At 35.9% G+C, this 11,760-nt stretch overlaps 1 protein-coding gene across 1 annotated transcript in view; it reads right to left on the bottom strand.

The window, feature by feature from the left end:
• Positions 1-3,295: 3,295 nt before the first annotated feature.
• LOC128979337 (trafficking protein particle complex subunit 13-like) overlaps positions 3,296-11,760 on the bottom strand; it is a 12,758-nt gene continuing 4,293 nt past the window's right edge. Inside the window, exons 2-7 of the mRNA XM_054397554.1 lie at positions 10,449-10,466; positions 8,163-8,296; positions 7,049-7,247; positions 4,427-4,527; positions 3,496-3,643; positions 3,296-3,391 (exon numbers count right to left, since the gene is read on the bottom strand). Coding sequence (XP_054253529.1) covers positions 3,296-3,391; positions 3,496-3,643; positions 4,427-4,527; positions 7,049-7,247; positions 8,163-8,296; positions 10,449-10,466 — 696 coding nt within the window. The remainder of the gene's footprint in view (positions 3,392-3,495; positions 3,644-4,426; positions 4,528-7,048; positions 7,248-8,162; positions 8,297-10,448; positions 10,467-11,760) is intronic.

Below are 11,760 nucleotides of genomic sequence, written 5' to 3'. Positions count from 1 at the left end.
CTGCTGACCAGTAAGGCTGAAGAAGGTATGTGGAAGAGGAACGATAAACTCCCAAGTGGAGAAAAACACACAAACTCCTGAACCTCAGACATACCCGATTCATCTTGTGGTCAAAAAAGAGCACCTCAAGCAGCAGCAAATGCAAAATTTGGGTTTAAGTCACAAATGCCAGTTGTACATTTATGATATGAGTCATCCCCTGCTAAAACAGGGGGGAATGCAGCTAGTCCAAGGATAAATGAAAAGGATTACAGAAAACAAAAATAGGAAATCCGTAATACCATCTCTTGAATAAAGAGCTAGAGCTTAATAGAGCAACTTAAACAACTTGAAGACATTTTGTATTTTATTCAATTCCTGTATGCAGCATTAAAATGCTTTTGAAGTTCTATATATTAAGTTTGTGTAGCTCTCTCTTTGAGGCTGTATAGAGATACTTTTTACATTAAAATGCATTTCCAAGTAGCAACTGCTGACTTAACATCTGATGACAAAAAATAAAATTCCTAACAGGATCCTTTTTCAGAGGTAGTTCAGATCCTGAATATAACCAACTGAAGGGAAACTGCTGCTTAAGTTCTGTTGCACTTAACAGGACAAGATACCATTTAGAAGAAATACCTATAGGGCTGTAGGCAGGCTGCAACTACTGTACAAACATTGCTTGGAGTAGCATGTTGTGTCAGGAGAGAAGCATTACTCCTAGCATATCTTCTGTTGAACTGCACCAGCTCCTTTTCGTTCTTTCTTCCTATGTCCAACTGCTCAAAATGAGTTTTAGTAATTTTGACAACGGGAACCAATAAATCCAGAGTGATCTGGACAGCAGTGCAGGATCTCTCTCACTCACCTTTCTACTTTAAGACAGAAAGAATGTCAAGAACCTCTTGAAAATTCCTTAGGAACTAAGAAGTGTGATACAAAGACTGGCTGTAGAAGTTGTACTGTCATGTACAAGACCTACAGCTTACTGGATTCATGGGAGAGCTGTTCCCAGTTTGAAAGGGAATTAAGCATTGGTTAGTTATTTGAAAACTACTCTTGAAATTACAGTCATAACTTTCATTTCACACACTACAATGTTGTCACATACAGGGTTTACAGAATATTTACTAAAACATTGATGGCATTGGCTAACTACCTAGTTATGTAGCTACTAGCTAATTATATGCTACATAGGAAGGAATGTGCTACAACTGGCACAATACTTGTAAACAATCTTCGTTTCCTGTATATTAATAGAAGGGGCTTTATAGCCTAAATTAAAACAGCAAAACCAGTAAGAGGAGCTGTCATTACATGCTTTGCCATTGAAACCAGGAACAGAAGGTTCATTTATGCTTGAAGTCTATTTTGCCCAGAATAGACTAGATTGTTTTAGAGTCATGCAATGTGTCTTAATCACAGGGTGGGGAAGGAATCTTTTCCTGTGTAATAACTGCACTTTATTTTGCACTAAGATTTTTCATCCTGCTAGATGAAGTGGTGAACTACAATCCCTAGAAATACTGTTTTAAGGTCAGTTGCAGTTTATCATTCAACTCAGAAAATACGCATTTAATACCAAACTGGATTTATATCATTACTATTCCATCCGTAGATAAGTGTGATAATTATTAGAGAAGAAAAGGTTTTGTACTCAAATTGTAAACTGTAACACGCTTGCATGGAAGTATACTCTTGTGACTATGCCTGATCATAAAGACACCTAATGAAATACTCAGTTTAGAAATTGTTTCAGTTACAGATTTGGTTTTGTAACAAGTACAGAGTAAAATCAGTCATGCATACTGAGAAAGCGCTAGGTCTGCAGCTTTGGATTCATATGCTGTTCCAAGGGCTGCAGAATGTCATACTGGTAAAATGCAACTTGCCTACCATTTCTGTACCTCTCCCGCCTCTTATCACCGTATGGTTATGTCTTGTTCAACTTGTGTCAATTTAAGTTGAAAATAGATTATAAATAAAGTTATTTACATTTTTTGACTGGATGGTTGTGGTTTTACTGTTCACTGTTCATGTATCTAGAGTAACAGGTGAATCGCATTCTTTAAAATACCTGATTATACTGGGTTTATAACCAATGTAATCTGCATTTTATTAGATGTGGAGGATATAGTTTGAATTTTTCCCAATATGGACTCATTCCATCAATTTAGTAAATTGATCCTAAGTTTGTCCAGTAGTTCAGAATTTTATTCTACACAGGGAAATCTTTGGTAAAATATGGTCAAAACTAAGGTTGCCAAGTGCCATCATGGTAGCTGAGAAACACGACAAGCCACTGAGTAAAATCTTTAACATATATGAAACTAGGAGAGCCAGTCTGTTTTCTGTATTAAATGGCTACCTTTAGGTGACTTAGATAATTTCAGCCCAAAATATTTCTCTCTTTTGTCAAAATGAAGTAAGGGAAAAGTACATGCCAGTGCTTAACCAAGTCCTGAATTCCCTTATTGCATTTATGCTTTGGAAAATTCAAAGTAGGGCAGCCATGAGGGTTTTTCTCCTCATTTTCCTAAAAATCTCATTAAATGCCTCTGAGATGGGAAGAATAATTTGCACTGCCTTAGTTTAACAATTAAAAAAAAAAAGCCTTAGCTCTGCTATTTTATTTTTCAGTTTCCTATTACTTGGGAAGTTACGTGCTTGTTCACAGCATGCCCTATATTGCTGGGTCAGATTTGCTTTCCGAAGTCTAAGCCACAACCAGAACACATCTTTGGCTGATGCTCCCCTTCCTACCTGTCAATGCCTCAACAGTGCCAGCTGTACTTTCTCATCCAATTCCCATATCACGGTATATAATTCCTTTGTCTGTGCATATACCACACAAACACATTGCCACACCAGGTACTACAAGGTACTTGTTAGGAGGTTTGGATTCCAGGAACTTGTCTGTAAAAGGTCTGTTCCTTCAAACTGAGGCAGTTTTGTCAAAACCACAATTTTAAAACTGTTTTTGTTATTTTTAAACTATTTCAGTACAAAATGCTACAATTTCCTATCAATCTCACCCTCAGGTGATGTTAATGCCATGTAATTTGCTAGAGCTATGCTTTTTTCAGAGGCTCTATTTTCAGGAAATAAAATGTATGCATGTTTTAAAAGAGTTTTTAAAACATTAAAAAATTGTCAGAGAAATTAAATAAGCATAATTATGTTTATAGCTACATAGGGGGTTGGGTTCTGTTTGTACTCATTTAATATGATTTGGGTGCTAAACCATCATGAAATTGGTCCTAAACAAAAATAAAAGCCCAGCAGAAATACAGAATGTTTTTCTTCAGCTTTGTTAGACTTCTGAAGAAACTACACAGACTTGTGCAATGTCATCATATTCGTATGTTCTCTTCAGAAACGTGTCTGTAAGTCTTAAGCCAGAGACACTCTAGAATAGAAAGGGGAAATACAATGTTACAAGAGGTAGTAGAAACACCGACTGAGCTTATGAAACAGCTATTTTATAACAAAGCTATGCTAGGAAAGACTTACTTGCAATCCTTGTACTGAGGACAACAACGTAAGTGCAAGATGGAGGGATGAACTCGGGTGCAGCTTTCCAAGTTGCCTTCCTGAAACTCCACACCAGTGGATGGAATTAGTATTGCACATTTCTAAAACCAGATCCATAGTCCTTTCACTGCTGGAGAAAATTGAAAAACAAGAATAAACCTGTGGGCTTTTTTTAAGCATTGAAGGACTGCAGACATGTAGAATCTTGATCACTTCATTATTCAGGTTACTATTAATTAAAGTACTTATAAATAACTACAAGGCAGCAAGCAAGAATTACTGTGATGCCCAGTATTTCAGTTGCATATAGCTTGCTCCAACACAAGCATGCTGTTGTGCCTTTAGCAGAACTGAGTAGCAGAATACCACTCGTGTTTTAGATGGAATATGAGATTTTTATGAGAAGTACCTGCAGTCCAGATACATAAGCTTTAGTCCCTGGTTTCAACTTATATTTAGAATTTATTTAAATGTCATTCTTACAGCCTTTTTGTAAAAGGCTACTAGAAGATCACAGTGTAAACCCAAACCAAGACAAACCATGTATAAAGACATACAAAAGGCTATGGTAACCATGGTTAGCAGGCATTCTAGAGGCAGTTCCATGGAATTCCACTACAGATTTTTTGCAATCTCTTAGTTCAAATACTACTAACAGATTGTGATGGAAGGCAGGATATTTTTGGTTTTCTCTTTGTTTCTTTCGGGTGTTTCGGGTTTGGGGTTTTTTTGTTTGTTTGTTTGTTCAAAATTATGGTAATACAAAAGGTGTGTTTCAATAAATTTCATGTTGTTACAACTCATAGTAAAGACCAGCTTTGAGTGGTTTCAGGAGAAATTATTGAAATATAAAACAAAGCCACAACTTACCCACTCAGGAAAAAGCACAAGAATCACATAACATCATTACCTGCAATTTGTTATTTTACATGTAATGTCAAAAGGTTCTTCCAAATTTACAGTGTCTGGTATTGTCTCCAAAGAAAGCCTTACATCGCCATAACCAGGAGCCTGAAAAGGTACGAGAATGTATATTCTCAGATGCTGGATAGTAAACCTGAAGATTTTACCACTCAAGTTTTTATTTACAGCAACAAGCTTATGGAGTAAGAGGAATCTACAGAAAGAAGATTGACTCTGTAGAAGATTTGTACCCAAATCACAGCAGTGCTCCATCCGTTACTGATGACCACTTTATTTATAGGTTGATAATTCAGAGAAGGATTATCTTTACTACTAAGTTTTTCATGTAGTTCTTATCTTTAAAGTTTGAATACCCACATGCAGTTTCCAAGAACACCAATTTTATTCTAAGACCTTGTGCTAGTTTAACACAGCTTTCTTCCTACAACACCAAAGTGAAGGGAAAGTGACACACAAAAAAAGTCTGGGTTGAGATAAGAGTTTACTGAATAAATGAGATAATATTAATATGCACAAGTACCTCAGCCTATTTGCATAAAAAGCACATCAGAAAACAGTAGCAAGCAGAAGCAAGTGAGCCAAAAGCCCAAGCCAGGCAGCTACTAGTCAAGCAACCTAAGTTTGGAACCCTTCAAGAAAGAAAAGTAATTATCCAGCACTGGAAAAAGGCACACACTTTCAACTGTATTAGGTGACAGGAGGAAATCTGCTGGAAAAAATTACATCCAGATCCCTAAACAATGTAGTTTTCCGTAACATTAGACTCCACTCTTAAGAGAGATGTACTAAGGAAAACAACAATAAAAATAGTATTTTGTGGAATAAACTTAGCAGCAATTGACCAAAGCAAGATAGGATCAGAACAGATGGGAAAGCCTAAACCAGTACATTCCTACCTGTTGGCCTTAACAATGAGGTGCCTGCAAGAACCGATGGCTAGAGGTAAAGGCCTTACAGTTAACATAAAAAGACAAACATACTTTTAGTCTGAAAATGAGGTAATTGCTCAAAGCATGGAATCAATGAGAGATTTCTTTGCTTGTGCTACTCCAGAACACTGTTCTTTAACTTTGGGATCATTCTACTCTAGTTCTGGATTGAACAGCTGTGAGCAAGTGGAGCAGCCGTGGTATCCTGTGGACGTGCATCTATCTGGTTCAATGTCACGCATAAACAATGTAGTTGTAAATTCCAAGACCACAAAACACACCCAAATTTTACAGTATGTGGGGATGATCCAGGATACTTGCTTATATTGTGCATTCCTGATCTGAACCAAAACAATGACAGAGGGGCACAGTACATGTAAAATTCTAAGTCTGCAGGGGAAACAATAGTTACAGGGATATTAAATGGATTAAGAGAAAAAGGTTGGAAGGTGAAAGGATCCTAGAAATAAAATAATCTGATATCCCATAAAAGATGAGAAGATGAGAGGGAAGGGAGAAAACACCCAGGAACTGCTGCTTTTCCAAAGAGAGATGCTGCTCAAAGCACACAAAATAGCTCACGTTTCTCTGTTAAACACTAGCACAAAATAATGATGGATGACTAAAACTAGCAGAGGAGTGTTTCATGTGCCATTCTCAATGGTTCAACAAGAAGGGATGCAGAGATAATATAGACTGGGGGGCAGAAGAGAAATGAGAGGAAGGGTCAATTGAAAATGAGACAGTTTATTAGTTAGAACACAAGCAACAAAGTTCAAAGTAACAGGAGTAACTAAGTTTAGGAAAATGGACAGTATCTAGTTTGAGGGAGTTACATAGATACTTAACACTTCAATTAAAACCAGACAAATTTTAGTGAGCTCTCTGTGAATTTACAGGATCCAAGTTGGCTTGCCCAGTTCCAAGACGATGGGATTTCTCCACTTACTAGAAGACAGGTGTGAGCATGAGACAAAGAGGCAGAAACCCAGTTACAAGCTTCGTAAACTTCACTAAGATTCAGTTGTTAAAACTGTTTTACTTCTGTCTTGTACATTCTTAATTAAAAAGATGCAAGTCAAGTTTAGGCACCGGAGTAGGCAGGCTATGTAGCTGACAAAGCAGCTAGTAATAACAACTTCAAATTCACTAACAATTTCCACATCAAACAGAACATAATAAATTCAATCAAAACTGGACATGAAAGTTATTCTATACATAACAACTGTTACTCGAAGCTAAAGTATCTATGAACTAGGAAGCAGACCTCTGTGTCAATAGTTGGCGTAATTAAAGAGTTCTTTTGTCAGTGCTTTTCAGTTTGTAGTCAAATAGTATTCAGTAACTTAAATCTATTCTAACCAATGTATTTTGCTACATAGGTTACTTGATTTTGGATTGGAATTTGGAATTGTGCCATTCCAGTGAACAATCCATTGAGTTATGCTGTTCAGTACTGTGAAAAAAGGCATGTTATGTGCTAGAAAACGAGTCCTCAATAAAATAAAAAATGCTGCCATCCACATGACCAAAAGGCACAAGAATGGTTTTGTTCAGATACAGTCCCTCACAATAGTGCTTTTGCCACAACTTAATGACAAAATGTGTTATCTTTCTCAAATTTGTATTAACATATGTGAATTCCAAATGAGTTAAATTGATGCTTAAGTTAAACTCACCATTCTTTGGAGCTGGCTGGTTTGCAGCCTTCCTCGTTCACCCAGATTAGTTTTCCATACAATGTCTAATTTGCCAATCACTGTTACACCTTTTATTACTCCAGCTTTCTCTGCAAATTCCTGCTTTGGTTTTAGGCAGTATAAGTACTGACGTGTATCCATAGGTTGCAAATAAGTCCTTGAGCCGAAAGTAGACTCACTGAAAGAAAAAACATTGGGTCTTAGTTTAAACAGTTATTTGTAAGAAGAACTAAGAACCATTTTTTCCCCATCCCTCAGCAGTCTTACTCCATATGCATTTTATTCCTGGCAAAACACACAGAATATTCTTACATCTTCGCCACAGAAAAAAATTCTAGAATTTATGTAGCATCAAGGACTGATGGGAAAAACAAACAAACAAACAAACAAAACTCCCAATACCAATTCACCTGAGCCAGAGAGAAGTGATCTGGAAATCCACTTTGCTACACTGTAATTTATTATGTGGTATCTTAGTGTTTAAATTACAATGATGGTAATTTCACTTTTGCTATTTGGTACACAACTCTTGTGGTATTTGTGGTATTACCAGTTGAGACTGAATGATATTTAATTTACTTCAGTGTGACAAATTTCAATATTCTAAGACTCTACAAAGATCTCAGATTTCACTGATTAACTTTGCATGCTGCCTTCCTAGATCTTGATTAGAACAACTGAAAACAGTTATCAGCTAGAAGGAAGCAAGAACAATTCAGATGAATCCTGTAAATCTATGTATACACAGACTAAGGCAGAATGGGATGTGGGCTAAGTTTTATAGAAGAGATACTGAAGAAGTGTATTTTCGTCTTACCATGTCATCCATGGTATAAATGTTATAAATTATTTGAGAATTAAGTTGGGTATTTCTCTACTGCATAGAATTAAAAAGTTTTAAGAATAGTTTTTATAAAAAGAAAACTGCATCAGCTTTTCCAACTGAATACACATAATAGGAATTTGAACTTTTTAACAAAACAAAAAAGTGCAATCCCTCCATTACAGACTATACACAAAACTGTCATGCATGTATCTTATGAAATGGTAACACAAAGAGTTTTGTAGTCAAAGATACTAAATCTGAACATACCTTTCACCGGCTGTGTCAACTGTGTTCAGTTCTGCAACACTGTACATCATAGATGGCTCTAAAGAAACCTTCTCCATAAACATTGGAGAGGTAGTGATATTCTGAATCTGAGCTTCCAAAAACACTTCATCTGTCTGAAAAAAAACCAAAAGTTCATGAAAATATGATTAGTGTTGTTAAAAACAGTAGACAGTCCTATTGTTTAAAAAAGTCACGTTTAGTACATGCCTGTAAATCAAATTAATTAATGCAAGAAAAAACCTTAATCCCAGTAACAACAGGAGCAAAAGTGTTAGTCAACAAGTATCTTGCTGAACAATGGATGTGGGATAGTTTTGCTATGTGCTAGGTATTGCATATTTGTAATGCATCAGATCACCACTTCCCAAGACTTTCATCAACTCAATAGCAACTCAAGTTTTAATCCAAATTATTAAAAATGGGGAAAAAAAAGAATAGAATAAATGGTAAGGAACTGCAGTGCACAATGACATGCTGTGCCCATTTACTAGTGCATCAAGCTGAATAAAAATAAAATTTTTAACTGTGTGGGTTTTTTTAATTGAAGTAAAATAGTTCAGGTACATGCTCTGAGATTATTATGAAACATTAATGTACTGGCTAAAAAGCAAAAACCAGCCTCCTGTCTCACTCAGCTGCATCATGCCAGGGGTTACCAATATTATATGCAGCCAATGATTTAACTAGTGCTTTACCTTCGAAACATCTTCTTAACACATACCTCCTACATGAAGCAAATGCCTGAAGATTGTATGCAAGGACCAACTATAATATAGGAATGAAAGCTACAAACTGTTAAACTTCAGAACCTGAAAAAAACATGAAGCTAGAGGTGGTTTTGCCTCACTGCTTCTGTAGAACGCCATATCATTTTACAGCTCTAAAATCTCAGGATGGAGTATTTACAGAAGGGTCAGTCTGCTAGAGAAGCGAAAAACGTCAAAGATGTGCCAACTAAAAAAAAGCCAGGGGGCAGGGAAAGAGGGGGTGGCAGGTTTGCCATATCTGTATTTACAAGAAAATTACTGATTTGAGCAGCTGGACTAGATTAGGTCCCTTTCAACTGAAATTTTATAGAACAGAAAATAAGCATGAATCCATTTAGGTATTTTGTTATGATAAATATTTTTTTTTTAATTATGGGAAAGGTGGAAGGAAGCTTACAGTTTTGTTTAATCAGTGTAAATAAATTACTTCATTATACAAAAGGAGTCTTACTTGTAAATTATAAAAGTGGAACAAATAGTCAAAATGTTTTTAGGCTCAAAAGGCATTGTGTTAGAAATATAGAATAGTACTGGAACCATTTGTTGTGCTTCACAAACATGTTCAACACAAACAAGATGATAGCATACATATAGTAATGAAAACTGCAAGCTTCATGGGTTGCGTACAGACTTCACACTTCCAGAAGCAGCTGGAAACAACCCAAACCTACAGCTCTCAGTAATCATTACTATTACTACTTGACTGTCCCTTAAACTGATCCTGTTGGTATCCCATAAATCCATTGTGCAAGGTGTCCATTTACCCAAGTTTTAGTTGTTTTCAATGCAGCAACCATAGCCAGAAATTTAGAAAAAGCTAATTTGAAAGGAAAAAGAAAAAACAAGCAGCATAATGAAAAAGCAAGTTAGTTTTGTGTTATTCCTAAAATGGCTTAATATCACATGGAGGATTTTTAAAAATAATCCTCGAGTACTCCAGAGGAATGCAGTTTGTTTTAACAGAAGGCACACCCTTTAAAGTGAAATCAGACTGCAGAAGTATCATACTAACTCATCAACTGCTACATGCTGTTAGAAGTCGGAAAGTGCATTTCCAGCCAGCAAAAGGAAGGAAAAACATCCAGCTGCTGCTCTCTCTTCTCAGACCCACTGTCTCCACCAATGAGGTGCAAAACCTTCTGTCACAGCTGGCACAAGCAGTGCTGTAGTAAACCCTGCATTTCTATGGGTCAGAATTGGGAAGAGTTTAGAAGGGATTAACTCCTATTTTCAAATAAAGAATTGCGTCAAATTTTTATGAGGTATTTTACAGGCAAGAGTCTGTAATAATCAACTTTCAGTTTCAACAATGGGTATTAAAGAAAGAGCTAACCATCTAAATTATTAGCTGCAGCTACAAAGATGAGAAAATATCAGTTCAAGATATGCAGAACAAACATTGCTTTTCCATTATGTTTTAAAAGAATGTCAACAAGCAGAGAGACAGATAGGCAATTTAAAAAGCATACATATTTATAAAAAAATAAATAAAAATTACCACAGAACTGAGGTCACTCTAATGGGAAAATAAAAAAAAAAGAACACATTAGAGAAATTAGGGTTAAATGTTAAAGAAAAAGGAAGCTAACTTTCAAACAAAATGCATTTCTGCATTTTTTTGCACCATCTACACAAGGTAGCATTAGTAAGACAGAAACGTAAATAAAAATGAATGCAAACAAAGATGACAACTACGTTTCTAATAAGTTATAGCTAGTATGGTTACATGGTTGTCTAGCTTTGCTTCAGAACCAATCCACAGTGGAGTTTGAGGCCCACAAGTCACAGATAAGATATGGCAGAACAAACTGACAAAAAAAAATCATTTTTGAGCATTTTAATTAAAGTTTGTCCTAAACTTAAATCCATGCAATGGGCTGAATGCAAAATGGAAAAACAGTACTTCTCATGTTACACATAACTTGAAATAGGTCTCAAAATAACAATAACCTGATAACATGTTCTTGCAAAGCTCTAACACTGAAGCTTATAACAAAATTTGGCATAGCATAATCAGGAAAACCTCCCTTTTGATTACCCTTTATCCTAGAAACCCAACTTTAATTGCAAACTTTGTTCTCTTATGTGTATGCATGTTTCTATCCTTATGCATGTGTGCAGGAATTGAGCCTTTTAGAGAGTCTTTTCCAAGGCACACCAAATTCAGTCAGAGACATTCTACATATGAAAGCAGGTAATTCAATATCAGGACTGCAGCAGGTTAGGGCAACAGGGCATGTGTTCTAAGCATGAATTTCAGTGAGCAACTTGATTTGGATGCTACTGCAATATGAGCAGCAAGCAAGAAAATTGAGAATCAGGATCATTCATTGTCTTGGAAAAAGTTAAATTAAGGATTATAATTTTAGTGGCAAATTTTATTAATAGATAGAATCATATTTGTAATATTAATGGTTACAGTTAAACTGGTTAGTCCACCTGTAAAGACCTTTAGGTAAGTAATAACGGACACACAATTTTTTTTTTCCTCCCCAACTCCCAAGGACAACAGTCTTTCGTAATATTCAGGATGAAGGTCTTGGTGCTTTGCCAGCAACATCTAACTAAAGATTTACTTGTAGGTTTTAAAATTTTATTCTGCCTTCTGTGGTCACAACACACATTTTCAGAAATGAAACATGGATGATACTGTATCAGTTTGCTAGGCAAAATGTAATTGTTCCATTCCTATCATCCAAAATCTTTTAAAAAGACTTTTTTTTTTTCAATCAATCATATGGATACCATGGTAATGGGATATACTATAGTAATGGCATAAACTCCTGAAAAGAGAGAAGAAGAGGCCCTAA

Source organism: Indicator indicator, chromosome Z (genome assembly GCF_027791375.1).
Source record: "Indicator indicator isolate 239-I01 chromosome Z, UM_Iind_1.1, whole genome shotgun sequence".
NCBI classification, from domain to species: Eukaryota; Metazoa; Chordata; class Aves; order Piciformes; family Indicatoridae; genus Indicator; species Indicator indicator.
Note: the sequence above shows the minus strand (reverse complement) of the source record. Positions and strands in the feature narration are given on the sequence as shown.